General features: G+C 57.2%; 1 protein-coding gene across 2 annotated transcripts; it reads right to left on the reverse strand.

The window, feature by feature from the left end:
• Positions 1-12175, reverse strand: USB1 (U6 snRNA biogenesis phosphodiesterase 1). 2 transcript variants are annotated; one of them, XM_053271594.1, is made up of 7 exons: positions 11833-12175; positions 9534-9694; positions 8357-8696; positions 7280-7333; positions 5531-5636; positions 1570-1653; positions 1-1067 (listed from the first exon to the last, which is right to left on the reverse strand). In XM_053271594.1, the coding sequence occupies exons 1-7, from the start codon at positions 12006-12008 to the stop codon at positions 963-965; spliced, it is 1026 nt and encodes a 341-aa protein (XP_053127569.1). In that variant the 5' UTR covers positions 12009-12175; the 3' UTR covers positions 1-962. The 2 variants fall into 2 exon arrangements, with proteins under 2 accessions (XP_053127569.1, XP_053127570.1); XM_053271595.1 differs by having other exon boundaries at positions 8357-8540; positions 11833-12168.
• Between the last annotated feature and the right edge of the window lie 284 nt (positions 12176-12459).

Here is a 12459-nt window from a genome sequence, read left to right on the forward strand (position 1 = left end):
TAAATCTGCTCTTGCATTGCTCTTTTTATCTGGCTAACCGACCAGTCCAACAGGGTAAGAGTCTTTGCCGCTCCCACTGGAGAGGGACACCTTGGGGCCAAAACTCTCTTGGGGGAGGGGTAGCATCAGCTAGAACAGGGAGCCCCAACCCTGGTCTCCAGAGGATGTGTGGCTATAACTCCCATCATCCCTAGCCAGGAGCAGCTCATCTGGAGGAGCCCGGGGGGGGGGGGGGGGCGGCCCCAGAGGAGGCACAGCTGCCTCTGCTTCCTGGAGCTCCGTTTGCTCCTCCCTCTCTCCCTCCCTGCCTGCAGGTTGGCCATGTGTCAGGTAGAGCTGCGTGGTTAACAGCACAGCTCTACCTGACGCATGGCCAGCCTGCAGGCAGCATAGCACTTATTAACACTGGCCGCTCTTGTCTCTAGCGGCGATGGCTTGCAAGCTGTTGTGGCTGGGAATGATGGGCTTGCAGTCCAGCCATGTCTGGAGACCCAAGGCTGGGATCTCCTGAGCTGAAGGGACCGGCAGAGCTTCTTGCGGGAGGATGCTCTCATCTTGCAAGACAAAGTCCTGAAGGGGCAGCTCCAGGAGGAATTCCATTCCACTGCCTCCCACCATTAATCCAGAATAATTTCCAGTCGCCTCCCAGGACAGGATTGAAGTTTCCAGGACAGTTGAAGTTTCCATCAGTGCTTGCTCCACCAAACCCTTCAGTGGCTCCTCATGGAGCACCAGTGCAGAGCACTGCCAACATCTTCGAGCATTGCCAACATCTTGAAATGCACACAAAGGCAAAACGACACTCCCCGATCAGTCGGGGGCAGGCTGCAACCCTGCCGAGCACGTCTTCTTCTTGAGCCTTGCATGAATCCGGCCGTGGCTTCTTCTTCCCATTCCCCCCATCACAGCTCAAGGGCTGCCCAGTCCCATCACTGGGGCCCATCCTGCAACCTCCAGGGCTTCTACCGCAGAGGGAAGGAGAAGAACTTCTTGCCGGACTTGCAGCGGATTTCGGTCCCAGGGAGTCGCAGGAGGTATGAAGAGTCCTCAAAGCCGTCCACGATCTCCTGGAAAAGACCAACGAAGGGAGAGTCAGCTCCTGCAGACGGCTAGCTTGGGAGAGGATGAGCAGATTGGGTCAACTTATCCTATCCCCTATCGACTTGCAGAAGCCGTCAGCAGGAAAAGGCATTGCTCTCCCAGATGGTCCCCTCTACACTGGCGCCCAGTTCAAGACGCTGGTTTTGACATTTCTAGCCTTTCACAGCCTGGTCCCGCATCCCTCGGGGGTGCCTTCTCCTGTCTGTACATCCATGTGCCTCTGCTATGCCTTCCACCTTTTACAGAGATAAGAACCCAATGCAGCGGGGCCTTTTCAGCTGTGGCCCCCTCTCTGTTCTGGCTGCCCCCTCGTCTGCAAGCATCTCCTCACCAGATGCTCTTTGAGGCACTTCCGCAGGTCGGAAAGGCTATGAGCAAACTCGGGCTTGCAGCCCCACACCTCTTTTTCAGCCCCAAAGCCAGACCCCTTAAACCTCCTTGCTGCCTACAGACCCCCAAGTCGGTTACCTGCAGCTCCTGGAGACAGCGGCCTTGGAGGGTTTCAGACAGGTTCCCCACACACCATGCGAGGCTGAGATGGAACGAGGGATCCTGCAGAGAAGCCGGCACAGACCAGAAGCAAGGATCAGGGAAGCAGCAACCACTTTGCAAGCACCGTTCCCATCCCAGAACCCGGGAGCACCTCTGAGATATTCATTAGCACTAACCCTGCCATTGCTAGGTGGGAGCTGAGCACTACTCTTTCTCTTTCATAGAAATGGGGCTCCACGGCAAGAGAAGAGAGGCTGTGGAGGCTGCTAGAGCACTTGTCATATTTCTGCTGTGACAGGTCTGTGCACCCAAGAGGGGGCCTTCTCTGCTGCAGCACCCACACTGTGGAACTCCTTGCCACAAGAGATCCATCTAGCCTCTTCTTAACTGGTCTTCTGCAGTTGGCTGAGGACTGTTCCATGTCTGCAGGATTTCAGCCTGACTTTTGTTTGATTTTCTTTTTGCTCCTGCCAGAGTGTGTGCGAGTTTAAAGGGGGGGGGGATGTGTCTGTTCTCTTTGTTGTGTAGTAGGATTTAAACAGCTATACTGAGTTGTTTTTAATTTAAGCTTTTAGTCACCCTGAGCACTTTATTTTGAAGTGGAAAAGCATGCTAAGAGTCTCGAAAAGAAATAATAAATATATAAAATGGGGCAGGCAGCCTAGATCTGGGGCATCTTACTGGACTTGAAACAACAACAACAAAATATTTATATACCGTTTTTCAACAAATGTTTCCAAAGTGGTTTTACAGAGAGAAATAATAAATAAATAAGATGGCTCCCTGTCCCCAAAGGGCTCACAGTCTAAAAAGAAACATAAGACAACCACCAGCAACAGCCACTGGAGGGATGCTGTGCTGGGGATGGAGAGGGCCAGCTGCTCTCCCCCTGCTCAATAAAGAGAATCGCCACGTTAAAAAGGTGCCTCTTTGCCCAGTTCAGCAGGCGGAAGATACATTCAAGCAGGGCATCCTTCCCAGAGGTTCTCAAGCATGGCTCCCCAGAGAGTGGACTACAACTCCCATCATCCAAAAGCCAATGTGGCAAGGGATGGTGGGGGTTGTAGTCCATCTGACATCTGGGGACCCAAACTTGAAAACCTCCGCAGTAGTGCATCTAGAACAATTTCCTTGGAAGAAAACGAGGGACAGAATTCCTTGGAATGGGTCAGCCATGTGGATTTTCAGCAATGTTCAGTAACAAGGATACAAGATTGCTGCTGACGTTTCCACACAGATCTCTTTGAATAAGAAGAACCCTGTAGCTAAATTGGGGCCAGTGAAGTAATTAGGTATAAAAATCTCTTCTCTAGGGGCCAGTCTCTTTAAAGATCACTATATGCCTTCAACAGAAGGACACCAAAGACGATCAAAAATGGGAAGAGGTCAACATTGCATAGCTGAGGTAAATAGCTACTAGGATTCTACATTTCTTCTTTGGAACTCCTGCTTTTAAGAAGCTGCTATACACCTCAGAGCCTTCATCGCAAGAGGCCAAACCAGTAATGAATACTGAAGCTTCCTGGCAGACTCAGTTTGGCCATTTTTCCATCCCTGGCCTAAGCCCGCACAACTCTACCTGAGGAATGGCCAGCCTGCCGGCGGCGTGGCTCTCCTTACCGCGGGGCGGGGCGGGAGAAAGGAGCATTGGTCTTACCTGTGAAGGGCTCTTTTTCCCTGCAGTTGGAGCTCAGGGGGAAAGAGTGGGACGAGGCACTGAGCATGCTCAAGACAGGCTGGAAGTTAAATATGCAAGTTCCTGACGCCGGAGGGCACCAATCCCCACTGATCCTCTTTGGCCCACAAAACCGATGCCCTGGAGAAAACGGAGTTGGCGGTAGCTGCCTTGACGACAGTGGCAGATGCTTCGTGGGCCTTTTTGAGCAATAGATCGCATTTCCTGTCCTCCGTGGTTTTTAACTGTTCCTCCGTATTTATGAGCGTTTGCACAACCAGTGGGTCAATGCGTGGGGCAGCCAGAAGGGATATAACCTCTGGAAGTAGAGAACAGTGCTTCCTAGGGTAGCTCCCAAGGGGTCTACAGGAGGCTGGCTGTTGCGATTCCGCCAGCACGACCTTCCTAAAAAGATCTGGGAAGGGAACCAGGGAAGGGGGTGGGGGGGGGCGGGGTAGTGGCGGAAGGAAACACGTTCTGATCCAAGTTTGACATCTGTGTAGTCTCAGCAGGGGAGACATCATTAAATAGTATGTTTAGCTTTAGACAGAAGCATATCAAAGTCAGATGAAGTAGGAGGAAATCGGGGCTATGGGAGCATAGCCCCTTCCTCAGATAACTCCCCTTCTTCCTTATCTGGATCCAAAGTTTCAAAAGGTTCCGGAGATTCAGGATTAGATGCAGCAGATTCTGAGTCAGGGAGGAACATTGGCAGGCGGAGGTAACACTGGTGGAGCGGGATTAAGGAGAGGAAGGGCTGGGAGAGATGGGTAAGAGGGAAGAGGAGGCAAAGGACGATAAGGAGCGACGGGAGGTAAAGCAGGTAGGGCAGGCCCCCCTGCCCCGGTTGAGGGCGTTTCGGGATGGTTGGAGCATCCTCTGAGGAGGAAGAGCTTGAGGTGCGTCTCTTGCGTCTGGCCCTGAAGGAATGTGGCGCAAACCGTCCCACTCGCAGAGGGGAATGGCTTCCCTCCCAGGGCTAGAATGGGGGGAAGATGAGGCTAGGCGCCTCTTAGGGCGAGTGGGCCGTGAAGGCTGAGGTGGAGGAGGAGGAGCCGGCAGCTGTGGCAGGGAGAGAAGGGGAGGCACTCCCTGGAGAAAAATCCCCTCAGCCAGGTGGTCACATGGGGGGGGGAGGAACCACCCCCTATAAGGGGGTTGTGGGATTACCTGGTGGAAAGCCCAAAGGTCCGCCCCGATGGTCCTCAGCTGGAACGCCCTTGCCAGTATTTGTGGAGTCCGAAGGAGGAGGCTGCAGAGCCTCAGGTGGAGCCGAAGGATCTTTTGCTCGAAGCGGGTGGATGGCGGAGGGACCTCGTGGACCAGCCGGCCCCCCCTCTGCCACCACCACCAACGGGGTACTGCTCAAGGATGCCAAGGGGTCACCTGAAGGGTGATGGTTGTCCCCCCGCCACCCCCCCCATTTAGCTCGCTCCTCTGCAGCTTCTTTATACCTCGGCGTGGTCCTTTTGCAGACCGCTTTAATCAGCAGGCGTTGCCTGAGGCTCACCGAGGCAGGCGACTTTTCCCGCTTCTTCTGTTTAGGTTCGGACGGCTCCTTGCAGTGCTTCGGCTTTTCTGCTGCTTTGCAGAATGGCCTCTCTGGCCGGGGCCACCGGCGGGGCGGGAATGGCCTCCACTTGGGCAGGAGACGCCGACCGGACCATGAGTAGGGTGGCAGCGGCGGTTTGCTCTGTAGTTCAGGAGGTCAGGGGACCTTCGGAGAGTGAGCCACGCAAGAGCTCTTCAGCATCAGCAGACGCCATAGGAGGCCAGGGCATGTAGCCTGCCCAACAAACTCAGGAGATTTTGAAAATGAAAGTAAGGGGCCAGCTGGACTGAATTGGTAAAGTAAAAAATGTTTGTATATTTTAGCAAAGGAGATAAAGAGCCGAAGGCAGCTCCTTTCCCGCCCTTCCACAATCTAAAGACAGGAAGCAGAACACCAAGGAACGAGCAAGAAAAAGCCAAACAGCAGAGAGCACTTTTGCAGCCCTGCAAGCCTCGCGAAACAGGACCAGAACTGGGGATTGGCGCCTTCCGGTGGCAGGAACGAGCACATTTAACTTCCGGCCTGTCTTGAGCATGCTCAGTGCCTAATCCCACTACTGATGAGCCACAGCACAGGGGGGAAAGAGGCGCAAACAGTCTGCCGGGAACCAGAGGCCGCCCCACCCACCCGGCTTGTTAGGATAAGCCACGGCTGCACCACACACTCCATCACTGGCCTGAAGAAGGGTGTCCTGCTGCAGAAACACTCACCTTGTAGAAAAGGGGCAGGTTGAACTCCTCCATAACTTTGTCCACCTCAGAAACCAACTCCAAGAACTGAGAATGCCCCAAAGAGACCTCCAAGCCAAGGAAGGTCCTGCAGAGAGAGTTTGGTGGAAAATCTCAGGGCAGAGTTCCGCTGTAAATGCCCCATCATCAGCTAGGGCACAGAATGAGAAAGGAGAGCTGGTCTTGTGGGAGCCAGCATGCCTTGTCCCCTTAGCTAAGCAGGGTCCGCCCTGAATGCATATGAATGGGAGACTAGAAGTGTGAGCAGCACTGTCAGAGATTCCCCTCAGGGGATGGAGCCGCTCTGGGAAGAGCAAAAGCTTCCAAGTTCCCTCCCTGACAGCATCTCCAAGAGAGGGCTTAGAGAGATTCCTGTCTGCAACCTTGGAGGAGCTGCTGCCAGTCTGTGAAGACAATACTGAGCTAGATAGACCAAGGGTCTGACTCAGCATACGGCAGCTTCCTATGTTCCTAATTAGGGATGGTCAGAGTTGGGAGGGACTTTGGCAGTCTTAGGAACATAAGAAGGAACATAGAAAGCTGCCTTATATTGAGTCAGACCCTGGGTCCATCTAGCTCAGTACTGTCTACACCAAGATTTCAAGGAGAAATCTCTCCCAGCCTGAGCTGGAGATGATGCCAGGGAGTGAACTTGGGACCTCCTGCGTACAGCAAAGCAGATGCTCTTCCACTGAGCTATGGCCCCATCCCTTAAAGGGAATATCTTGCAGCGCTCACATGTAGTATCCCATCCAAATACAAACCAGGGTGGACCCTGCTTAGCAAAGGAGACAATTCATGCTTGCTACCACAAGACCAGCTCTCCTCTTCTAATTAAACCTCCTGCTCAGGGCAAGAATATACTCCAGCATCTCTGACAATGGCCAGCCACTCTCTGTTTCATAACCTCTAGGGAAGGAGAGCCCAGCACTGCATGAGGCAGGCTGTTCCACTGGCCTACAGCTCTTACAGTTAAGAAACCAGCAGACCAGCGGGCTGTGGGGGGCATTAAAGCAACAGGACACTCAGAGCAAGTGAATGCAGTGCTTGCCCATTCAGGTCTTCAACTCATGCCCATTGACAGTTCCGAACAAAAGTCTTTCAGCGGATGCCGCCGAGTGTTGCTGTGAACCCTCCAGAGACGGAATTTTGGGGCAGTCTACAAATTTGAAAAATAAATAAATAGGGACAAAAGCAGACCATGCATCTCCAGTCATTCTAAAAAGATGAGACACGCATTCATTTGGGACACTGGCTGGGAAGTGAGCAGAGCACAAGCCCCTCCATGGCCCTATTGGGCAAACAGCCCCCCGCCCCCCAGACTGGAGAGGAGAGAAACTGCCCGTAATGGGGCAGCCAGCACGGGTGGGTGGGGGGCGGGGGGGCTGAGCTGAGAGGCAGCCTGCTCACGGTGCTCTCGGGCGCTTTCATTCGGAAACGGCAGATTTGGAGCTGTTGACCGATGGCCTGTGTGCCCTGGATCTTGGGCCAGGGGTGCTGATGCTTCAGGCCCTTGCCCCTCCCCCCGCCACTCACTAAAATATCCTTCAGAATCCCCCCCCCCTTTTCTCCACTCCCAACCGAGTCCTTGCACACACACTCCAGATGCCGCGCATCGGACAAAGTGATGCTTCCCGACACTCTTGGCATTTCCACCCCCAGCATACGGCCTCAGCCTGCCGAGTGCTCTCTGGGGAGCAGACCCACCCGGTCACTCCCTCACTCACCCACCTGGTTTTGGCCTCATTGGTGTAAACCTTCACTTGGTCTGCTCTGCAGACGAACCTGAAAGGTGGGAGAGAATTCGTCTGATCTGGGAAGAGGAGGAGCAGAAAGAGGGCGGGGGAGGAAACGGGCCCGGGGCAGAGGCGCCCTCCTGTGCACGGACCACCCGACACCCTTCCCTCTGCCTTGACCCTGGGCAGGGGCCTAGGGTTCCACAGGAGGGATGACCACGGAAACGGTGGCGGCCAGTTCGAAGGGGGGTGGCACACCTTACCCCACACGTGTGCGTGCATGTCCGACTGCCCGTGCCTGAGGAACACACAGGGTACTCCCGGCACGAGGAAGCAGGGAAGTACGTTGCCACCTCGCCGGGCTGGTTTTTAAGAGAGTGTCGGCGGGAGCAACACGGCGGGGAGGGGGGAAGTGCACCCTGCCCCACCTTTAAAGGTGTCCTCCCCACTGCCTTTGAACCGGCCGAACCGCCAGCTGTTCGACCCAGTTTGGAGGCCGGTAGCAGGGCCTCCGAACAGGTTCATGCCCATCCCGACCCCACGTCTCTCCCCACAGTGGGAATGCAACCAGGGCAGGGTGTGGAGGGAAGGAAGCCAAGAGGGGAGGGAATTCATTTCCAGGAAATGTAGCTGGAGGGCAAGAAAGGGTGGGAGCTCCTCGCCCCTCGAGGCAAGTGGGGCCGCTATTCCCGACCATGTCAGCACTTCAGCCTCGCTCCAAAGGGGAGGACGCAGGAGAAGAGGGCGGCTGAGGCAGGCCTGGGCACACCCAGCTGCCCCCCTCTGCTCCCGCTTCCCCCCACCCCCTTCTTGCTCCTGCCAACCGAGTTTTTGGCATTTGCCTACAGACCAGGTGAGATCTGCCCAACTGTGCAGCAGAGGGTGGAGCTGTGCGCAGTGCGTTCAGTTCCGAGACTGTGGGGCAGACGGGGGGAGACTCCCCCGGCACAGCCTGAGGAGCGCCCGGCCTGCTCCCTGACAGAGGAGGGACTCCTCGAGAGCAGCTCCCGGATTGGGGCCAGGAGAGGGGCGGCATCAGACAACCCAGGGGGTCCCGCAGGAAGAGCCGTACCTGTGGAAGGAGGCCAAGCGTTCCTTGAGGGACTGGACAAAGGGGTTGATCCAGTGATAGCGCAAGACCACGCTCTGCGAGAGGCTGATGTGGAATTCCGTCACTGCCGTCAGCGACGCCACGTACGTGCGCGCGTGCAGCAGGAGGAGCTGCAGCAGGTCCCCAAAGTCCTCTTGCACCTCATCTGCAAAGAGACGCACCTGAAGGCCACCTGGGCTGGGTCCTCTGCCGAGACGAGGCACACCTGGGTGGCGCTCAGGAGGCTGCCACGGCTGGCCACCCCCACCGTGCAGGATGCAGCCGCCGTGGGTGTCTTCCTCCCCGTGGGAATGACCATGACCTGCTTCACAGGGCGACTGAGCTCAACGGGGCGGAAGGGAAGGATTCTGCCCACTACGTGGAGAGCCCTCCCAGCAACCCACCAAAAGTGCCAAGGAAGAGGGGCTTTGCCCATGGCTCGTTTCTCCGCGCTGAAGGGGGCACAGCAGAAAGAGCCGGTCCGCTGCCCACTCACGGCCCCTGGAAAAGAGGGGTGCTTGGCCCTAGTTTGGCCCAGAGGCCTCCCTCAAGGGCACTACCATCTTTGCAGACACTGCAGGCCCGGCGGCCACAGAGAGCCTGAGCTGCAAACCAGCAGCTTCAAGGCCCACCTAGCAATAGCACTTACATTTATATACCGCTCTATAGCCGGAGCTCTCTAAGCGGTTTACAATGATTTAGCATATTGCCCCCAACATTCTGGGTACTCCTTTTACCGACCTCGGAAGGATGGAAGGCTGAGTCAACCTTGAGCCCCTGGTCAGGACTGAACTTGTAACCTTCTGGCAGTTTTACCACTGCGCCACCATTCACCAATCCAGCCGCAACCTTCTCCTCTGGACTAGGGGGATAATCCTCACAGGGTGGCCTCACAGGCGGGCGTTTTCAACCTTGGGTCCCCAGATGTCATGGGACTACAACTCCCATCACCCCCACCAGGGCGATGGGAGTTGTAATCCTACATCTGGGGGCCCATGATTGCCTTGAGGACTGCAGTAGGCGTGACACACTCTGGAAGCTCTAAAGCAGCGAGTGGCGGTGCCCAGCTGGCCGTGGCTCGCCCTCTCCAGGGACACCCGGGGAGGGACGAGGTCCCCGAAGCCCCCCCCGCCCCTCCCATGTGTCCGGGGACACTCACAAGGCATGTAGACGTGTGTGGCCCAGTTGCCTCGCTCGTGCGGGAAGGTCCTCAGGCGGCCTCCGTGCTGGCTGCTGTCATCCACCACCTCCTCCTCCCGGTCCCTGAACATGTTCAGCACACTGTCCGGCATGGGAAGACGAGCGGCGGGAAGGGAGCCACTGCAAGAGAGCCCCGCCCAGAGGGAGAGGTGAAGGCCAGCCCTGCTGGGTCAGGCCCAAGGAGGCAGCCTCCTCCCAGAAGCCCACAGGCGGGGGGGCGGGGGAAGGTTGCCCAGAGAAGAACAAGCCCCCCCGGCTCCTGCCCCCCCCGGGCACCCCACGCCTTGGCTGGCTTGGTTCCCACCCACAGTGGCCACAGCGGGAGGCTTCACCCATCAGGACCCTCCTAGCAGGGAGCACCCGGAAAGGGGCCCCAAGGAGCACCAGGGACTGGAGGTGGCAGCACACAACGTTCCTCCAGGTGAGCCCGGCTCGGGCGTAGACAGGGCAAGAGGCAGAGGGCAAGAGGCAGAGGGCAAGAGGCAGAGGCCAGGCGGCCGCCACGGCTCTCCAGGGGGACGCCCGAGGAAGGCACAGACTCCGCGCCCAGCATCCAGCTTGTATCCGGCGTGGTGGGCCTTTTTCCAGCCAGGAGGGAAGGCCCTCCCCATTCTCACAAAGACCCCAAGGTGACCCCAGGAGCATCACGAGCTCCCACCAGAACGGAGGAGGGAGGGGCGGCCCAATAATCCTGGACTCCACTCCCAGCTCAGGAGGAAAGGCCAGGGGTCGGCAGCAGAGCCCGTCTCTGCAGGCAGGGAGGGTGCCCCAGGGCCAGCCCTGGCATCGCCAGTTAAAAGGATTCCAGGCAAAGGGACTGGGGGGAGCCTGAGGCTTTGGAGCGCTGCTGCCTTTCAGAGTAGACTGCGCTCAGCTAGATGGAGCAACAGCCTGACTCAGCGGGAAGCAGCGGCTTCATATTTTCATGAGCAAAAGAGAGTATGTTATTCTGCTTTTACTCAGAGGCCTGAGCTGCTTGGCAGAACACTGGCCCTCACCCTCACCCCCCCACCCCGAAAAGTATCTCGGGTAGACGGGAAAGAGCCCCCAAGACCCTGCCAGTCACAGCCAGGCCTAGGGGGCTGCTCTAGCGGATCACGGAAGGCCGCTTCACAGGTTTATTTAAAACATCTTCACGTTCAGGGGTCCCCCTGACTGGCTGGGGACGATGGGAGTTGTATTCCAACAACATCTGACCCAAGCTTGGGGACCCGCTTTAGTTCATCCTTGCTGGCTGCTGGCTGAATGCTGCTTTGCTCCAGGGCTTCCAAATGTGGGCCTCCCGATGTGGCTGGATTACAACTCCCACCATCCCCAGCCGCAACAGCCAAAGGCCATCAGGATGATGGGAGTTGAAGTCTGACAACATCTGAGAGCCCAAGTTTGGGAGGCAGCCTTTTACCACATTTTTATGAGCGATCTCACCAGGACTTGCAAAAGCTAGGGATACAAACCAACAGAGTTCCACCCTGAGATCGGCCAGTGCTGGGTTTTCAGTGTGGGAGGTGGCACAAAACCAACACTCACCTGTGCCCTTAGGGAGAGCTCCTGGTTTGCAGGTAGGGAAGTTTAACCACATTTGCTCTTCTGAAACTTCCCTTACACCAGAGGTGGCCAAAACAAGGCTCTCCAGTTACTACCCGTCCACAACTCCCATCATCCCCAGCTGCAATGAACTGCGGGAGGGGATGATGGGAGTTGTAGTTGGAGAGCCTCCGGTTACTACCCCCACCCCCGAATTACACTATCCCAGAGGCTGCCTTGCCCGGCACTTCTTTTTGTTATGCTCCTCTTGGGTGGTTCCTAAAATAGTTGGTTTTTTCATTATCATCATCATTATTATTATTGCATGGATTTCTAATACCGCCTCGACAGGTGTCTCCAGGCGGTTTACAGAGTTTGAGAAGAACAACAGATTTTAAAACAATTCAATGGAAGCCAATTAATAAACCTGCAATCTAGTTAAAGCTGTCTTGGACACGTGTGTGAGCTGCCCGAAATGGGTCCTAAAAGCATCCTGCGCACGGGGGAGGGAGGAGGAGAAAGACTCCCTCCCGCGACCGGGACGCCCTGCCTCTTGCCCTGGTGGAGCAGCCCCGCGACCCGTCCCCCGGTGACGGCTGAGGAGTGGGCGGCCGCCGCCGCCGCCAGCAAAGCGCGCAGCCGGGAGCCGACGAGCCGCGCTCCAGCGCCCGGCAGCAAGCAGGCGGCCAGCCCGCGGCGCCTGAGAAGGAGAAGGGCGAACCCTGCGAGCCCACCTGGCGGCGCGGGCAGAGCCGGGAGAGGAGGCGGAGCCGACGCCGCTGCCCGCTGCGCCCGGCAGCGGCCCCTCTGGCTGCGCGGAAGATGCGCCCTCCTCCTCTTCCGACGCGGAGGAGCCGGAGCTGCTGCTGCTGCTCGCGTAGCCCACCAGTGCCGCAGCCGCCCCGCTCATCGTGGCCGTCCCGGGGACCCGCGCGGCCGCTGCTCGCTCTTGCTGCGGCCGCTGCGCTCCTCCCCGCCCCGGCGTCTGCGCGCCGCCTCCGCCCTAGACTCGTCGCGGCCAGAGTCGCCGAAGAGCGGCCTGCTTCCGGGCTGCCTCGCTCATGCCCCTTGTTCCCTTCCCCGCTTTCCGCCCCCCAAGTGAGGAAGGGAGGAACAGAGAAGTGGCCTGCACTGCAGGGCTTCCCCCCCAATGCAGGGAATTCTAGCTTCAAAAATCAGGGGAAAGGGCATCGTCCCTAAAAAGGTGGCGGGGGGGGGGATGCAGGCGATGATGCAGGGGGTGTTTGATAAAGGGCCTTTTTCTGTCGCCGATTCACTGCTTTCACGTTAGGCGTGAGTAAGCCTCGTATGGCTGCATCTCCATGTATGTGTCTGGTCTGTGTTGCCTTTGGGCAAGTAGG

The sequence above is a fragment of the Hemicordylus capensis genome, chromosome 9, assembly GCF_027244095.1.
Source record: "Hemicordylus capensis ecotype Gifberg chromosome 9, rHemCap1.1.pri, whole genome shotgun sequence".
Lineage (NCBI taxonomy): Eukaryota > Metazoa > Chordata > Lepidosauria > Squamata > Cordylidae > Hemicordylus > Hemicordylus capensis.